This window comes from Sus scrofa, chromosome 14 (genome assembly GCF_054392235.1).
Source record: "Sus scrofa isolate SSC_HxYL_T2T_F1_AM1 chromosome 14, Sscrofa_HxYL_maternal_Yorkshire_Landrace_v2.0, whole genome shotgun sequence".
NCBI lineage: Eukaryota > Metazoa > Chordata > Mammalia > Artiodactyla > Suidae > Sus > Sus scrofa.
In genome coordinates, this window is record NC_139396.1 from 136,043,553 (window position 1) to 136,061,837 (window position 18,285).

At 49.9% G+C, this 18,285-nt stretch overlaps 2 protein-coding genes across 12 annotated transcripts in view; one reads left to right on the forward strand and one right to left on the reverse strand.

Moving 5' to 3' along the window:
- The window catches only part of GBF1 (golgi brefeldin A resistant guanine nucleotide exchange factor 1), a 133,546-nt gene extending 117,139 nt beyond the window's left edge, over positions 1-16,407 (forward strand). For 3 of the 11 annotated variants that reach the window (XM_003483549.5, XM_084995266.1, XM_084995264.1), the window contains 26 exons: positions 154-343; positions 942-1,082; positions 1,407-1,495; positions 3,174-3,376; positions 3,850-3,973; positions 4,254-4,379; positions 4,614-4,696; positions 5,324-5,560; positions 6,112-6,205; positions 6,564-6,740; positions 7,061-7,125; positions 7,211-7,334; positions 7,531-7,602; positions 7,751-7,845; positions 8,103-8,256; positions 10,750-10,975; positions 11,489-11,649; positions 11,781-12,027; positions 12,144-12,349; positions 13,462-13,612; positions 13,719-13,849; positions 14,030-14,131; positions 14,400-14,513; positions 14,661-14,841; positions 14,988-15,116; positions 15,567-16,407. In XM_003483549.5, the coding sequence (XP_003483597.3) occupies positions 154-343; positions 942-1,082; positions 1,407-1,495; positions 3,174-3,376; positions 3,850-3,973; positions 4,254-4,379; positions 4,614-4,696; positions 5,324-5,560; positions 6,112-6,205; positions 6,564-6,740; positions 7,061-7,125; positions 7,211-7,334; positions 7,531-7,602; positions 7,751-7,845; positions 8,103-8,256; positions 10,750-10,975; positions 11,489-11,649; positions 11,781-12,027; positions 12,144-12,349; positions 13,462-13,612; positions 13,719-13,849; positions 14,030-14,131; positions 14,400-14,513; positions 14,661-14,841; positions 14,988-15,116; positions 15,567-15,847 (3,903 nt within the window). In that variant the 3' untranslated portion in view covers positions 15,848-16,407. Of the gene's footprint in view, positions 1-153; positions 344-941; positions 1,083-1,406; positions 1,496-3,173; positions 3,377-3,849; positions 3,974-4,253; positions 4,380-4,613; positions 4,697-5,323; positions 5,561-6,018; positions 6,206-6,563; positions 6,741-7,060; positions 7,126-7,210; positions 7,335-7,530; positions 7,603-7,750; positions 7,846-8,102; positions 8,257-10,749; positions 10,976-11,443; positions 11,650-11,780; positions 12,028-12,143; positions 12,350-13,461; positions 13,613-13,718; positions 13,850-14,029; positions 14,132-14,399; positions 14,514-14,660; positions 14,842-14,987; positions 15,117-15,566 lie in introns of all 11 variants that reach the window. The other 8 variants (XM_084995263.1, XM_084995265.1, XR_014826823.1 and 5 more) reach the window with 7 other exon arrangements.
- Positions 1-18,285, reverse strand: part of PCGF6 (polycomb group ring finger 6) — a 1,082,924-nt gene that overhangs the window by 158,256 nt on the left and 906,383 nt on the right. The window lies entirely within an intron of this gene.

An 18,285-nucleotide genomic window follows, 5' to 3' on the forward strand; every position in this document is an offset into this window, starting at 1 on the left:
GAGAATGCTGCATATAGGGAGTGGAACACTTTGAGAGCTGGGGAACGAGAAGAAGAAGGGCATCTTCTCAAGGCAATGTAGAAATTATGGGCAGTTTTAGGATTTTTGGAAAAGTATTCTAACCTCAAGTCTACTGATCTGTTTACTTTCCAGAATGCCTTCCCTGTGTCTGGTCAGCTCTATACAACACATCTGCTATCTCTTGATGCCCTGTTGACAGTGATTGACAGCACTGAGGCCCACTGCCAGGCCAAAGTCCTCAACAACCTTACCCAGCAGGAGAAGAAAGAGGCAGCCAGACCTGGCTTCGAGGCAGTAGATGGCACTCGAGAAGCCAACAATAGTGAGAGGCATTTCGTTACTGAGGATCTCAGAGTTCTATGTTTATCCCTTCTCTACTCATTGAATCCTTTCCCCTACCCTATGTCAGTTCCTCTGAAGTATTCCTAATTCTGTGTTTCCAAGGTTTGGTGATATGAATCATAGGCTAGGCTGGCATATTAGCAGGACTCATGGATTTCTCCCTTTCTCTTCTTCCACACTGTAGCTTAAAAAACAAAACAAAACAGAATTTTTATTTCCTTATGGGGAGAAAAGAATACAGAGTAAAGGATATAAGACTTCTGTCCCTACCCTGTCTCCAGGCCCTACCTTTGCCTACCCCCAGTGTCTGCCTCTCCACTCTAATCTTCTCTAACTTTTCCTTGAGGTAGAGCTTGCAGAATATCAGGGAAAGTGATTAGGCAATCTGTTTATTATAGAATCTAGTGCTTGGCTGACCTAGGACACTGCCTACTCATTTGGGCTTGGGTTTGTCCTGTTCAGGGCTGGTCACCTATGTGGGAACATGCAGGTCTCCTTGGCCTGAGGCCTGATTCTCCTGCAGCTCTGCGTGGCTTCCTACAGCATAAAGCTTCACTTACCTTCTTCTCTCATACCAGCGGAGAGAGCAGCCAGCGATGGGAAGGCTATAGGCATGGCCCCAGACATCACAGGTCTGCATCTGCCAGGTGGAGGGCGGCTGCCAGCAGAACTTGGGAAATCAGGATGCAGTGATCTGGAGGAAGCTGGTGACTCTGGAGGTGGGTACTGGGTGTCCATGACCCTAAGCCCCCTCAACTGGAGGGCTTGGTGGAGAACAGAGGGGAAGAGAGCAGAAACTCCTTAGGGCAGTACTCGAGTGAACCTTGGCTGCTCACCATGCCCTCAGACCCAGGGAGAGGAAAGGAAACATTTGGAGCCCTAGAAGATAGGACTTATCTAGGGAAGCAGAAGACTGATGGAGACAAGAAATTTTCCGAGGCATCCTTCTTTTCACTAGAGAGTATATCAGCAGCTTTCCAAAAGTCATTATCCTGGTAAAAGAGGTCTTAACTGGTTTTTCCCTCTCTTCTTCCCATTCCTAGCTGACAAAAAGTTTACCCGGAAGCCACCTCGATTTTCCTGTCTCCTGCCAGATCCACGGGAATTGATTGAAATTAAGAACAAAAAGAAGGTATATATAGATATCCCCAGAGAGAATTCCTGTCATACCTCAGTGGTTAATGAATCTGACTAGGAACCATGAGGTTTCGGGTTCAATCCCTGGCCTTGCTCAGTGGGTTGGGGATCCGGTGTTGCCGTGAGCTGTGGTGTAGTTTGCAGACGCAGCTCGGATCCTGCATTGCTGTGGCTGTGGTGTAGGCCGGCGGCTACAGCTCCGATTGGACCCCTAGCCTGGGAACCTCCATATGCCACAGGTGCGGCCCTAGAAAAAGACAAAAAAAAAAAAAAAAAAAAAAGATATCCCCAGAGCTCAGCTTCTACCACCTCTGACTGGGTGTTCTTTGTAGGGTTTCCATCTCTGAGAATGAGGAAGATTCTCACACCTCACTGAAAGCTTCCTTTGAAGCCCTTTCCTTACTCCTAAACCATGTAATCAGGCATCTCCTATTGTGTGCCCCAGGGCAAATGCTGCCCTAGCTGAGAGCCAGGTGTTACTTGTGATGACAAGAGCCCTGGGAGCTGGTATCCTGTGGATCACCCTGAGCTCTGGGGCAATGTTTGGCAATAAAAGGGAATTAACATTTATTCTGGTGCTTTAATAAAATTCAAATAACTGTGTTTTTTGGTTTTCTTTACCCAAAGAAAACTCTTTTTAACCCTTTTTTCCTCTTAAGGCTAGCCTAAATGACTTTGGTTTATGTGTGCCCTTGATTTCAAGGCTGTGACTAGACAGTCATAAAGTTGAGTTATCATCAGTCACAGTTAGTTCACCTTGTCCTTCAAACCCCAGGCCCTTAAGAACTAGGAAACCGGAAGTCCCCACCATGGCACAGTCGGTTAAGAATCTGACTGTAGCAGCTCAAGTTGTCTACAGAAGTACAGGTTTGATTCCCAGCCCAGTGCAGTGGGATAAAGGATCCGGCATTGCTGCAGCTACGGTGTAGGTCAAAGGTATGGCTTAGGAGTTCCCATCGTGGCGCAGTGGTTAACAAATCTGACTAGGAACCATGAAGTTGCAGGTTCGATCCCTGCCCTTGCTCAGTGGGTTAACGATCCGGCGTTGCCGTGAGCTGTGGTGTAGGTCGCAGACGCCGCTCGGATCCTTCGGTGCTGTGGCTCTGGCGTAGGCCGGTGGCTACAGCTCCAATTCGACCCCTAGCCTGGGAACCTCCATATGCTGCGGGAGCGGCCCAAGAAATGGCAAAAAGACAAAAAAAAAAAAAAAAAAAAAAACTATGGCTTGGATTCAGTCTCTGGCCCAGGAACTTTCATATGCTGCAGGTGTGGCCATAAAATTAAATAAATAAATAAATAAAACTTAGGAAACCAAAGAAGGGGAATCCAAGCTAGGATGTAAACAGATACCAGGGATGGCTGTAAAACTGGAGAGAGAAGAAAATGTTCTCTAGTCTCTTTTCTACTTTTTTTCCTGATTCTCAGGTTGGAGGAGAGTGCTAAGCATCTTTAGTACTCAGAAAAGGAGTAAAAGGGAGCTCCTCAGCCAATTCTAGTTAAACATGGAGCTCACAGAACGCTGGAGGCCAGTATGATTCAGCCTTAGTTCTGGAGTGACTTAGAACCATGTCCTAGAGGCCTGTTAGGTGACCAGCTGTGGACCGTGATGGAGGCCTGGCCTTATCTGGTTTAGAGCAGAGCAGCTTTTGACACCTCCTATATTTCTCCTCCAGCTGCTGATCACTGGCACAGAGCAGTTCAACCAGAAACCAAAGAAGGGGATCCAGTTTCTTCAGGAGAAAGGCCTCCTCACCATCCCGATGGACAACGCAGAGGTAGCCCAGTGGCTGCGAGAGAACCCTCGGCTGGACAAGAAAATGATTGGAGAGTTTGTGAGTGACAGAAAAAACATTGACCTGTTGGAGAGCTTTGTGAGGTAAGGAAATTGTAAGAAATATGGGACATAGCTGATGATCTATCTACGGGGACAGACTCCTTCAAAGCAGTATCAGTCAGTTCCTGCTGGTGACCAGGTCATACACTCTTCCTCTTCCCCGGATTTATATCTGTTGGATCCGAAAGTCTCCAGCAAGATCGCTTTGGGAGCCATTCCATTCTACAAAGAGAGCTTGCAAAGGGGTAGAGCAGAGTTCCTCAGCAAAGAGTAGGTTCTGAGTTCCAGGGGTGAGGTTTCTAGGCAGGAGCATACTGATGTGCAAAGTACTAAGGTTGGGGGTTGTCAAATTCTGGTTCTGTGTTGGAGATGATCAGGAGATACCTCCCCTTTGCCAGAGCCCTCAGCCTCCTCTATTCGAACAGGAGAGGCTTAGAAGGACTGTGGCTAATAGAGCACCCAACATTTGCTACTTAAACATCTTAAGCCCTTCATCTGTCTTTCCTTCCCCATAGCACCTTCAGCTTTCAGGGTCTGCGGCTGGACGAAGCTCTCCGTCTCTACCTGGAAGCCTTCCGCTTGCCTGGAGAAGCACCAGTCATCCAGAGGTTGTTAGAGGCATTCACAGAACATTGGAGGGTGAGTTGAGTGGCAGGAGCAAGCCCAGCATACCAAATTAATGTGACTAAAAGTTTCTATGACTCCAACTGAAAGACTGCTGCTGTCTCCTAAGAAGGGTCAGAGCAACGTCAGTGAGCTTCGCCATAGAGGGGCCACCTTCCATTAAGGAGTTGGCAAGAGCTGGGCCTCTTTCTGGCTGATACCTTCCCTCTGTACCAACACTGACCAGTGGGTTGGTGGTGAGGGTTTGATTAGCCAGAGAAGGGCATTGACACAGGCGGGGTCTTTGCTTTTTCAGAATTGTAATGGCTCCCCATTTGCCAATAGCGATGCCTGCTTTGCCCTGGCCTATGCTGTCATCATGCTTAATACTGACCAGCACAACCACAACGTTCGCAAACAGAATGCGCCCATGACCCTAGAGGTAAGCTTGGATCCCAGCTGAGACAGGAGATCACAGCTTTGGATGTAGCAGGAAGGATGTGGGATTTCCAGTGGGCACAGTGGACAGGCTCTGTCCAAGGGAGTGAAGGAGGGCTGGCAAGTCCAGAAGAGGAAATGGGGTGAGGAGGTGGATTCTTACAGTTTTCTAAGTACTGTTTACCCCAGACCAAGGAAATCCACACATAGCGGGGAAAGCTTATTGCCCTATCTCTAGGAGTTTCGCAAAAACCTAAAAGGTGTGAATGGAGGCAAGGACTTTGAGCAAGACATCCTGGAGGACATGTACCATGCCATCAAGTGAGTATGCATGGAGAGCAGTGTAGCATCTCTGTTAAGGAGTAGCACACTGCTTCCTTTTCCAGATTTTGGAGTCACATCAGACTGCAGTGGCTCATATGCCCTGGATTTAGCCTCACAGTTTAGCTGGGCAGTCCCCTCTTCCTCAACTCATTTGTTCCTTAAAGAAGCCTGAACAGTACTGGAGCTCTTGTACCCTGAGCCAGGATTCAAACTACCCCTGCTAAGTGGAGTGTCATGGCCCCATTTTCCAAACCTAGAGCAGCTAGGTTTTTCTGTCTGGCTCAAAAGATGCATTCTGAGCAAGTAGAGAACCCAAAATGGGTGCTGGAGGGTGAGGTTTCTAATGTCAGTCAGAAAAGGTAAAATTGTTCATCCTTTCATACCCAGAAAGAAAATGAGATCTTCCTAGAGAACCAAAGGCCCACTTAGAGACAGGGCCTGGAGATTATGGGATTCTTCCTTTCATTCTCCCTGGTTGGGGATGGAGGAAGCAGACTGCTGAGCTGCAGTTGTGATGACCTCTCATTGATGAAAAGTACCAGTAATGAGCAAAGCCCCCTGTCCTAGTTTGTAACCAGTCAGGTTCAGAGCAGTGCACCTACTCCTTCCGTTATCTCCTGACAGGAATGAGGAAATTGTGATGCCTGAGGAGCAGACAGGCTTGGTTCGGGAGAATTATGTATGGAATGTGCTGCTTCATCGAGGTGCCACCCCAGAAGGCATATTCCTACGTGTACCTGCTGGCAGCTATGATCTTGACCTCTTCACCATGACCTGGGGCCCCACTATTGCTGCTCTTTCTTATGTCTTTGACAAAAGCCTTGAGGAGACAATCATCCAGAAAGCCATCTCAGGCTTCAGGTAGTCAGGGTTTGACTTTGGTTGTGATCTCTTCCCGCCTCTCTGAGTTAACTTGGTCGCCTCTGTGCCTCTCTGACTTCTACTCTTATTTTGCTTAGAATGGGGTTCCTCCTGAGTTGTCGGAGGGAGGCTGAAGCTTGGGGAAAGCTGTCTTAAACAGACTCAAGAGTAAAAGGTTTCTTCCTGGAGTTCATGTTGTGGCGCAGCAGAAACAAATCTGACTAGCATCCATGAGGACTCAGGCTTGATCCCTGGCCTTCCTCAGTGGATCAGGGATCCAGCATTGCCATGAGTTGTGGTGTAGGTTTCAGACATGGCTTGGATCCTGTGTTGCTGTGGCTGTGGTGTAGGCCGGCACCTACAGCTCCAATTTGACCCCTAGACTGGGAACCTCCATATGCCATGGGTGTGGCCCTAAAAAGCAAAAATAAATAAATAAATAAAAGGTTTCTTCCTAGGACTGATTGGGAAGAATCCCAAGCAAGCCTCCTCGGGGACTTGAAAGGGCTACCTGGCCTTTCAGTGACTGTTTCTGGTATGTGATGTTACAGGAAGTGTGCCATGATCTCCGCCCACTATGGCCTCAGCGATGTGTTTGACAATCTCATCATCTCTCTATGCAAATTCACAGCTCTCAGCAGTGAGGTGAGCAAAGAACAGGAACTATGTACCTGGAGTTCCAAAGAAGACCTCTTTTTTAGCTATAGATCTACCCTTTCCTGTGGAGCTGGTTTCCCTCAGCATGTTCTCTCACTCCCCCCATGGACCAAAGTAGAGCTTAGGCCATTTCTGTCTGACACACCCTAGGATGAGAGTAGTATCACCTCATATAATGGGGTGAGAGAAGAGATGCCATAGTGGAGAAGGCCTTTACCAGGTTAGCCCTTCCCACCAGTATTATGGCAGAACTCGCAGAAAAACCCTCAGGGACTCAAGAGGCCTAAGAGAATCTCCTTTCAAGACATTTGCCAGGCCCTAAGCCTCTACTCATCTTCTTTTCTAGTCTATTGAGAATCTGCCCAGTGTGTTTGGAAGCAACCCTAAAGCTCACATTGCAGCCAAGACAGTATTCCATTTGGCCCATCGTCATGGTGACATCCTGCGGGAGGGCTGGAAGAATATCATGGAGGCCATGCTACAGCTCTTCCGAGCGCAACTACTGCCCAAGGCTATGGTGGAGGTAATTCTTGATAGGAGACTAATCAATAATAACAAGGCAAGAGTGTCAAGATTAGGTACTGCCTGTATAGAACTAGTTGAGAATAGCACTGGGCCTGCTGCATGCTGAAACTTACCAAGAACACCTCAAATACAAGGCCACAGATCTTCGATGATGTAAAGGAAGGCTGATAGAAGTCATTGCCAATCACCAATTAGAAGGGGCCCAGTCAGTAGTGTTAAGGCAGAGAGCAACAGGAAGACAGCCAGAAAACTTTGCATAAAGGAAGAGGAAATGCAAAGGGCATGTAGAAAGAAATTATTCTTGGCCCGATCATCCAGGTAGAAGATTTTGTGGATCCCAATGGCAAGATCTCTCTACAGCGGGAGGAGACACCATCAAACCGGTGAGGGCAAATCAAAGGCCAGAGACCTCAGGGAGGGAAGATTCGAACTCTGGAGCTCACCAGATATTGTACTCTATTTCTACAGAGGAGAATCGACAGTACTGAGCTTTGTGAGCTGGCTGACACTGAGTGGTACTGAGCAGTCTAGCGTGAGGGGCCCATCCACTGAGAACCAAGAGGCCAAGAGAATGGCTTTGGACTGTATCAAGGTAACTGCCCCTGCCGACCCTGGTGAACAAGCCTAGACCCTTCTCTACCAGGTAGACACTGTCCTGTGGACTGAAGAATAGAATTATACAGAATTCGTGACCAGAGCTGACCCCTTTTGCCCTCTCTCCCTGGCTCTTGGGAACATTCTCTTCCTTCTAGTCCTTATCAATAACCCCTCTCTCGTGCCCCCTCCAGCAATGTGACCCAGAAAAAATGATCACAGAAAGCAAATTCCTCCAGCTGGAGTCACTGCAGGAGCTCATGAAGGTACAGAGTGAAGAGGAAAGAGATGAAGGAGCTGGCTGGGTCTGGGAGGGAAGACGGGGATAGTGGTATATGCCTCAGTTCCTGTCAGGGCTGGGCCAGTAGCTGGCCCCTCCTCCATGCCTACTTTCCTGCTGTTACTCTCCTCTAGGCTCTGGTCTCAGTGACGCCAGATGAAGAGACATATGATGAGGAGGATGCTGCTTTCTGCCTGGAAATGCTGCTGAGGATTGTGCTGGAGAACAGGTAGAAGGCAGTCTTTAAGCAGCCCTCATACTGGGTTTGTGCCAAAGGGACGGAAGCCTGGAGTAATCTTAGAGTGAGCTCTAAGGACAATAAGCACATGAAGCTATAGGCAGTGGAGGAGCAGCTTGCTCATTATACCTGCCTGCTTACAGTACAATACCACTGAGCCCTGAAATGCATATCCTCAATCAGAAAAGGAGGCTTATTGCCCTCTAGCCTCTACAGCTAAGACTATCCTCATCCCTTACGTTCCTCAGGGACCGTGTGGGCTGTGTGTGGCAGACTGTTCGAGACCACCTATACCACCTGTGTGTCCAAGCACAGGACTTCTGCTTCCTGGTGGAGCGGGCAGTGGTGGGGCTGCTGCGCCTAGCCATTCGGCTACTCCGGAGAGAAGAAATCAGTGGCCAGGTGAGCAGAGTGCAGCTGGGACGGCAGGAAGGTATCCAGGGGTCTAAAGCTACAGTATCAGTCATGGATATGGCCTGAGGCAAAGAGTACATTTAGTGCCACATAGCATGAGGCCAGTGACCCACCACAGGGCTGACTGACAGATGGCATTGGGAGTGAGTCCTGAATGGCCTCGGGCATGAAGCTAGTACTCAGCATCTCTGCTTACTAGGGCTGGAGGGCTGCTGCCTTGTGGCAGTCCCAGCCCTATACCTGGCTTCCTGGCTCTCATGCTTAGGACCCTCCTGAGATCTCTTGGTCCAATTTATAAAAGACAACCAGCAGAGAAATAGTGAGTTTAGCAAGATCACAGGATATAAGGTCAATATACAGAAGTTAATCACATTTCTTTATACTAACAGTGAACATAGGGAAAAATGAAACCATTTACAAGTTCTCCAGATGAAATCAAATATTTCCATATATACCGAAAACATGTATAGGACCTGTATGCTGAAAATTACAAAATGCTTGAAAGATACCAAAGAAGACCCATATAAATGAAGAAGCATACCATGTGCATGGATTGAAAGACTCAATATAGTAAAGACTCAACATTTCTCCCTAAAATGATCTATATGTTTACTGTAACTCCTATGAAAATCCCAGCAAGGTTTTTTGGTAGACATAAACAAGTTTATTCTAAAATTTAGATAGGTAGAATAGCACAGGCCCTAGGATAGCCAAATATTTTGAGAAATAAGGTAGGAAGAATCACTCCATCTGATAGTAAGGCTTAGTGTTTAGCTGCAGTAATCAACACCACAGTATTTTTGGATGGATAGAACATGGATCAATGTGGAGAACCCAGAAATATACCCACACAAAGATGCCTAGCTAATTTTTTGACAAAGATGCAAAAATAATTCAGTGGAAGAAGGATAGCCTTTTCAACTGCTGGGGGCAATTGAAATCCATAGGTGGGAAAAACAAATGAACTTTGATAGGCCTCATACCTTATAGAAAAATTAACTCAAGATTTAGAAGTTCTGGACAGATGGCCAGGAGTTAGGGACACGGGCAGGAAAGAGGCAGTTGTGGCTATAAAAGGGCAACACAAGAAATCCTATGGTGTTGCAACTGTTCAGCATCTTGGCTAGTGGCGGACACACAAACCTGCACAGGTGATTAAACTGTGTAGAACTGGGAGTTCCCATTATGGAGCAGCAGAAACAAATCCCACTAGGAACCACGAGGTTGCGGGTTTGATCCTTGGCCCCACTCAGTGGGTTAAGTATCCAGCAGTGCTGTAAGCTGTGGTGTAGGTCACAGATTCAGCTCGGATCCTGCATTGCTATGGCTGTGGTATCGGCCGGCAGCTATAGCTCGATGCCACCCTTAGCCTGGGAACCTCCATATGCTGCGGCTGCGGCCCTAAAAAGCAAAGAAACCTGTATAGAACTTAATACACATATAAGTACAAGTAAAACTGGGGAAATCTGAGATTAATGAACTACATCAATGTCATTGTTCTGGTTATGATATTATACTGTGGTTTTGCATAATGTTACCACTGGGGTAAAATAGGTATAGTGTACAGACAACCCCCTAACTCATGATGATTGGACTTAGGTTTTTGTTTTTGTTTCTTTTGGTTTTTTTTGTCTATGCCTGGGCATGCAGAAGTCCCACGCCAGGCATCCAAGCTGTGCCACAGCAGTGACCTGAGCTGCTGCAGTTGACAGCACCAGATCCTTAATCCACTAGGCCACCCAGGAACTCCTCGACTTAGACTTTTTGACTTTACAGTGGTACAGAAGTGATACACATTCAGTAGAAACCATTTTAGAAATCTGAATGTTGATTTTTTCCAGGACTAGTGATATGTGGTACAGTACTCTCTTGTGATGCTGGGCAGTGACAAGAAGCCACAGCTCTCAGTCAGCCACACCATCATGAGGGTAAACAAACATTCGTGCACCCAGACAACCATTCTGTTTGCCACTTTCAGTACAGTATTCAGTAAATTACTTGAGATATCCAATACTTTATGATAAAATAGATTGCATGTGAATCTAGAATCATCTCAGTTTAAAAAGTTTAATTTCTGAAAAACGGAAAAAAGACCAATAACTTTATGCAAAATTGTAGTATAATATCATAACCAGGGTATTGACACTGATGCAATTCACTGATCTTATTCGGATTTCCCCAGTTTTTCTTGTACTCATATGGGTATTAAGTTCTATACAATTTAATCACCTGTATAGGTTTGTGTGTCCACCACTAGCCAAGATGCTGAACAGTTGCAACACCACAGGATCCTTTGTGTTGCCCTTTTATAACCACACCTGCCTCTTTCCTGCTCCTGTCCCTAACCCCTGGCCATCTGTTCACAAAGTACCCTAAGTTGGGTCTTCACCAGATTGTCTTCACTGGCCTGAAGTGACTGGTGGGAAAGGAGGCTAGACCAGACACTGTGTGCACACTCTCCACTTCCTGCTCCTGCCCCAGGTACTGCTTTCCCTGCGCATTTTGCTGCTAATGAAGCCCAGCGTGCTGTCTCGAGTCAGTCACCAGGTAGCCTATGGGCTTCACGAACTCCTTAAGACCAACGCTGCCAACATCCACTCAGGTGATGACTGGGCCACCCTCTTCACGCTGCTGGAGTGCATTGGCTCAGGTGTAAAGCCTCCAGCTGCCCTGCAGGCCACAGCCAGGGCCGATGCACCTGATGCTGGTAAGCCCTTCCCCACAGAGACCCACAATGGCAGAGGAACAGTTATGGCCCCAGTGTTGAGACAGGGGAACAAAATGCAGGTTATTACTTTCAACAGATTAAACACCCCTGGCTTCTGCCATCTGCTTCCAGACCTTCCTGTGCCCACTGGCCTCTCCCCAGTGCCCACAGACTAAGCAACATGAAGGCACAATAGGCAGTGGAGAAGGCTGTAAGTCAGGCCTCCTACTGTCCTGAGGACTGTTTTCTTAGAAACTATGTCCTCACTGCCACCTCCCTCCCTGCCAGCTGCTACTAGATGCCATCAGGAACCCAAATTAGCCCGCTGCCCCATTTGGTCAAGAGAGGAGCCCTCCAAACCATCCTTCAGCCCTTGGGTGACAGGGCTGAAACCAAGCCAGACCAAGAGAAAAGAGGCCAGGCCCCAGCACCTTTCTTCTGAGAGCTGACACTATCCCTCATCCCAAGGTCTCCATCCCTACCCTGACTCTGCCCCTCTCCCTGCTGGCTCAGGGGCCCAGTCAGACAGTGAACTCCCATCCTACCATCCAAATGATGTGAGCCTGGACCGAGGGTACACTTCTGACTCAGAGGTCTACACGGACCACGGCAGGCCTGGCAAGATTCATCGATCTGCCACTGATGCTGATGTGGTCAACAGTGGTTGGTTAGTGGTGAGTGAGCATGTGGGCAAAGGGTGAGTCTTCCCTCCCTCGCCTGTGGGAGAGATTCCTGGTCCTCTGAGAGGGCATCTAGGGAAAGCCCAGGATCAAGCCTGGGCTCTCAGCTCCTCTGTACTTTACAGGTGGGGAAGGATGACATCGACAACTCCAAGCCAGGGCCTGGGCCCAGCCGGCCAGGCCCTTCACCCCTGGTCAATCAGTACAGCCTAACAGTGGGGCTGGACCTTGGGCCACACGATACTAAGTCCCTGCTCAAGTGTGTGGAGTCACTGTCGTTCATCGTGCGTGACGCTGCCCACATCACACCTGACAACTTTGAGCTCTGTGTCAAGACTCTCCGCATCTTTGTGGAAGCCAGTCTGAATGGAGGTGGGTCACCTGATGAAGGGGCAGTTGGGGAGTGCTGTGAGAATTATGGGGGAAAGGGAGGAAAAAGTAGGCCATCTGTGCCCATGGAAATGTGACCTGGGTCGGGTCCTGCTCAGGGTGCAAGTCCCAGGAGAAACGTGGCAAGAGTCACAAATACGACAGCAAAGGGAACCGCTTCAAGAAGAAATCCAAGGAAGGCTCCATGCTTCGGCGGCCTCGGACCTCCAGTCAACATACCACTCGGGGCGGACATAGTGACGACGATGAGGATGAAGGCGTGCCTGCCAGCTACCACACGGTGTCTTTACAGGTCAGTCAGGACGTAAGTATGGCACCCTTCACTTCCTCTGCTCTCACCTGACATTGGACGTTTGGGTGGGGCCAGGGACAGCCAGGGCTGAGAGGAAGGGCCTGTTTTCCAGCCCAGGTCCTCGACCCAGCACCTCCACAGTGTTTCCCTATCCAAGACCATCTGTAAGTCTTTGCTTAATTTTTATTTATTTTTAAAAATATTTTTTGCTTTTTAGGGCCACACCCGTGGCATATGGAGGTTCCCAGGCTAGGGCTCGAATCGGACCTACAGCTACCAGCCTACAGCCACAGACACAGCAACTCAGGATCCCAGTTGTGTCTTCAACCTGCACCACAGCTCACGGCAACGCCGGATCCTTAACCCACTGAGCAAGGCCAGGGATTGAACCCGCATCCTCATGGATACTTATCAGTCAGATTTGTTTCCGCTGCACCACAATGGGAACTCCTATTTTTTTAAATAAGTAATTCAAATGCACATGGTACAAAGTTCAAAAGGTAAAAAAGGGTAAACAGATAAAAGTCCCATTCCATTCCTGTCCCCAGCTCCTAAGTTCCCCTTACCAGAGGCAACCACTGCCACCAATTTCTTGTTTATCCTTCCAGAATCGTCCTGTTGTCACATATAAAATGTGTTTTATGGGCGGACTGTATACCACTAAATAAATGGAGAATGATTGCCTTAAATAGAATAACCTTAGGAAAATGATGAAAACAAAAGTTATTAAGTCTGGCCAGATGCTATTGCCCATCAAAGGCTCTGAGCCTGAGGTCTGCTGTTCTTAAAATGAGGTTAACAAGATGGGACTTTACCTGTCCTCAGAAAGTGTGAAAGAGAAGTGAGAGGAAAGTACTTTTCTCACTGTGTAATCGTGTTATCACATACTTAGTCCACGCACCCCTCTACCAGGATTAATACTCATCTTTGGGAAACACTGATCAGGACTCGGACAACCAGCTCATAAAGTTGAGGAGAAGGCAGTGGCGAGAGGGGTGGATGATGGTCTCTCAGTACTAGGGGCTCCCTTGAGGACTCAGTCAGGGACAGTGGAGGTGGGCTGGTAGGGAGGGGGGTCCACCAGACCAAACCCCACTCACGTCCTGCCCCTCCTGTGACCCCAGCTGCTAGACCTGATGCACACCCTGCACACAAGGGCGGCCTCTATCTACAGCTCCTGGGCGGAGGAGCAGCGCCACCTGGAGACAGGAGGCCGGAAGATTGAAGCGGACTCCCGCACCCTCTGGGCCCACTGCTGGTGCCCTTTACTGCAGGGTAAAGCTCAAGGGAGCAGGCAGGGCAGGGGCAGAGGTGGAGCTGGAGCTTGGGAAGCACCAGGATCAAGGTGCCTGAAGGATCCTGAGTCTGTTCTCATTCTCAGGTATTGCCTGCCTGTGCTGTGACGCCCGGCGCCAGGTACGGATGCAGGCACTGACCTATCTGCAACGAGCACTGCTGGTACATGATCTGCAAAAATTAGATGCCCTGGAATGGGAGTCCTGTTTTAACAAGGTAGGACTCCCCTCTGGTCTTGAGGTAAAGTGCAAATCCTAAAGACAAGAGAGCCAGGCAGCCTGAAGAGCCCCTAATGTCACTCCTCAGCCTGCCTATACCATCCATCCCAGCGCAGGGTAAATTGGACAAGGCTGCCACCTGCCTCTGCTAGTGAGATGTTGGCTCCTTACCCACCAGGTGCTGTTTCCTCTATTGACCAAGCTCTTGGAGAACATCAGCCCTGCAGATGTGGGCGGGATGGAGGAGACCCGGATGAGGGCTTCCACACTGCTCTCGAAGGTACTGCTCACCACCCTTCACCCAGCCACTCTCTCCACACCTGCCTCTTTGCAAGCAGGGAAGCCAAGGCTTCTGGTAGGACCTAGATTTGTCATGTTGGTGCTGAGGACCCCCAGTTATGGAGACTCAGGGGTCTGGGAAGATTTGGGAATTCAGAGAAGTCTCTAAGATTCCCACAAACGATAGGGCAGGCTTGCCTCCCAGCCTTGGAGAGAGGTGCAGAAGGCTCCTACCGTGCCCTCGGCTGAAAGGGGCTGGCGGGCCATAGGTCTTCCTGCAGCACCTGTCTCCACTGCTGTCACTCTCCACCTTCGCGGCCCTCTGGCTGACCATCCTGGACTTCATGGACAAGTACATGCACGCAGGCTCCAGTGACTTACTGGTATGCTCTACCTCAGCCCAACTCCCACTTCCTGCTTCCTCTTCCACCTGCTGAGAAGACTTGCTCTTTCTCCTTGGCGGCTGCCTCCTTCTTACCGTAGTCCCCATGTCCTCTTTCCTGTTCTTGTGGCCCCACTGCCATCTGCAGTCAGAGGCCATCCCAGAGTCTCTGAAGAACATGCTCCTGGTGATGGACACGGCGGAGATTTTCCACAGTGCAGACGCCCGAGGAGGCAGCCCCTCAGCACTCTGGGAGATCACCTGGGAGCGCATCGACTGTTTCCTGCCCCACCTGCGAGATGAGCTCTTCAAGCAGACTGTCATCCCGGGTAGGGGGCTCTGCCCAACCTCATCAGAGTCCGGAGCTAATAACTAGCTCTCTGTGCCCTGCTGGGGTGGGAAGTCCGATGGGTAGCCGGGCTCTACTTGAAACGAAGCACTGAGAGCTGTCGTCTGGCTTCTCTACCCTCCCCAGACCCCGTGCCCATGGAGCCTCATGCCCCCAAACCTCTGGCCTCAGCCCACCTGACTCCTGCTGCTGGGGACACCAGGACACCTGGCCATCCACCTCCCCCAGAGATGCCTTCTGAACTGGGGACCTGTGGTGAGTCCCTCTGAGCGAGCCTGCTGGGCATCAGACAGGGAGCTGGAAGCCTAAGAGGGTAGCGTGGGATTGCTGCTGAGCACGGGCTGTGAGCCAGAGGATCCTGTTCACCTGCTCTTCTTGTGGGAAATGGCAGGGCCGAGTCAGCCATGATGAACTAGCTGCCTGAGATTCTTAGGCTTCAGCCAAGGCTGGAATGAACATGCGTAAGTTGCCCTCGGGGATTCTAGAAAAGACCAGACCAAAAATGAACCTGACTAGAGGTATCGCAAAGGAGGTAGAGGGCATACATAAGGTAGCTGGGAAGTGGCATGGGTGTCGAGGGGACACTCCCAACTACGGAGCCTGAGAGGAGCCACTTTGCTCGCAGGAAAGGAGAGGAACAGAGGTTTGATAAACCAGTCATGAATGTGAGGGAGTCTGACTCCAGCCGCTTTGCTTTCCCTCTAGACTTTGAGAAGCCGGAGGGCCCCCGACCTGCCAACAGCAGCTCTCCTGGGTCACCAGTGGTGTCCAGCCCCAGCAGGCTGAGTCCTACCCCAGATGGGCCTCCACCTCTGGCTCAGCCCCCACTGATCTTGCAGCCCTTGGCCTCCCCACTGCAGGTGGGCGTGCCCCCCATGACTCTGCCCATCATCCTCAACCCCGCTCTCATCGAGGCCACCTCACCAGTGCCCCTCCTGGCCACACCCCGCCCCACAGACCCCATGCCTACCTCTGAGGTCAACTAAGGCAGACCCTTCAGAGATCAGGACCAGTATTTCCTACAGGCTGTCCCTGGCCCCATCCAACTGTCCCAGAGGCCACAGACTTCAGTCCCAGCCCAAGCTGTTGTCACTGCTACTTGGATGGGGACCTGAAAGGAATTTTTATAGCTCCTCCTGGGACCCACAGTCTGTGGGACCTTCCTCCTCTGCTCTCCATTCCTGAGGGTTCAACCTGAGAGCACACTCAGGTATCACCTGCAGCCTGGCAGCTCTGGGAAGGCATCACTATACCAACCCTGCGTTGCCCGCCCTCATGCCCCTCCTGCCCGTGGTCAGGCATCAAGAGCCAAGCCAACCACTCTGCACTTTGTTTCCCTCTCCCATCCTACTCTACTCCCATCAGCCCTGGGCCACCTCCTCTAGTTCTTCCTGTTTTATTAATTAGTTGGTCAGTTTGGAGAGCCGATTGGCACCATGGAGGGTGGCAGTTGGGGCTGGACAGAGGGACTGCCCACAGGAGCATGTACATATGGAAAACAGGACAATGGACTTTTTATGATGTAATAAATGTCTTAGTACCAACATCATTGCCTCTGGTTTCCTTCTTGAGCTTGTGGGCACCATGTTATTGGCATACCCAGGGATTGGGCCTTGCATGAACAAAAATGAGACTAAGCCTACTAAGCCCACATGGCCCCCCGGCCAGCAGCCAGCCAGAAGCCAGGACGCAGTCAGGATTCCATCACTGCTGCCGTCGTCCCACCACCACCACCACCACAGCAGTGAGGCCTTGTCACCAGGGATGTGCTTGGGGTTTAGCCGTTGTCCTCTTCCCTAACTACTCCAACAGGGACAGCTGGGACAGCCTAGGCTGGGGCAAAGGGAGGGTGAACCAGAGCTGAGCTGAGCTCTAGTTATTGAGAGGTCACCCTTCAGATACGCCTCGTAGTCCAGGAACACAAAGGAGCCCATGGGGCTTAGGGGGTGGGGGGCTATCCTGCCCACAGCGGTGATCATGTGTTTCTGAGCACAGGGCATTCATTCTGGCCCCGAGCTGAGGAGGGGCAATTTCTCCCCATCCCACAGCCTCCATTCATCCCAGTCACTGAAACACGTTTGGAGAACCCCTCCCCTTCTTTCCCTCTGAGTCAGGACGAGACAAGTGGGAGTGTGCCCGGGGCAGGCAGTATGGCCCCTGCGGGGCTGAGTACCATGGCTGGGATGCAGAGTGCTATTTCAGCTTTCCCAAGTGAACCATCCCCACCGTCTTAGCTTCTTCCTCCACGGTGATCCTGCTGCACTTTGGCGGGGAGTGGAGGGCAGAGAGTGTTACCTGTTGTTCTACCAGCTGGCCTCCCTCATGGAGCATTAGGGACACTCACCCTCTTCAGTGGACCCAGCTGGCTCTGTGATCATTCAGCACCTTGAGCTTCCTTTCGTTCAGCGCAACCACGTGCATGTTGCTGGGTCTGGCCTCTGCAAGTGCCTCCCTTGGGTGTAAAAAAGAGCGAGCTGGAAATGGAAACAGCCTGATATGAGCCCTGCAGCTCTACACAACTTTCTCCTCTTCCTTCTCCTGCAAGTAGTCCAGACCTTGCCTGCTTTCAACACCAACTAGAAGCCTTTTCCAACTTGCCCCTTGGAAAATTGGGATTAAGACTCCACTCTGCATTTTCACTTTTCTGAGTGCAAAAAAGCCTGGCTCTGCAGTCAGGTGGACACTATGGTCCTTGGCTTTAGCTAGAACGTCGCTGTTCTCCCACCTGAACCCCACAGCTCTGCCTTTAGAAGCTTCCATATTTCCCTATGGTGGAAACAACCATTGGCTGCTTATAGAAATCTGCCATCCTCTGAATATGAAAAGTCTGTCCTCTGAGTCTGCAAATATTAGGAAAGAAGCTGGAATGAGTGCAAACTGAATCACTTGCAAGCAGAGAAAAACATTTGTTGGAAGTTTCATTCTGTTACAGAAATACCAGCTGACACATTCATGAACTGTGTTGTTGAGAGTGTTGTCTCTGAGAAGGCAAAGAAAAAGAGGAATATTCAGGGCTTAATCCTGACAATAAAGAGTGACAAGGAAGTGACAAGATCTTGTAGGAAAGTAATGGCATAATCTGGAAGGGAATGCTGGTTCTAACGATGTCTCCTATAGGAACTCTGGGATGGCTGATTTCAAAAGTCCAGAGGAAAGCTAGAGACATAAGACCTGAACATGGAGACGTGACACTGTTGGAACGTGGATCTGTCCCACCTTGTAGAGGTATTTACTCCTCTTACAGATGAGGCGACAGGCTCACAGAGGCCAAAACTTCCCTGGGAAGTTAGGGCCCTGAGATTCAAAACCAGGTTTGTCTCATTCTAAACCCCATGGTCCTTCCCATGACCCTTCCTCGTTTCAAAAGTAGTAGTGGTGGTAGTGGGGGTATGGAAACCCTCCAAAACTACATATGTTTTCTTGG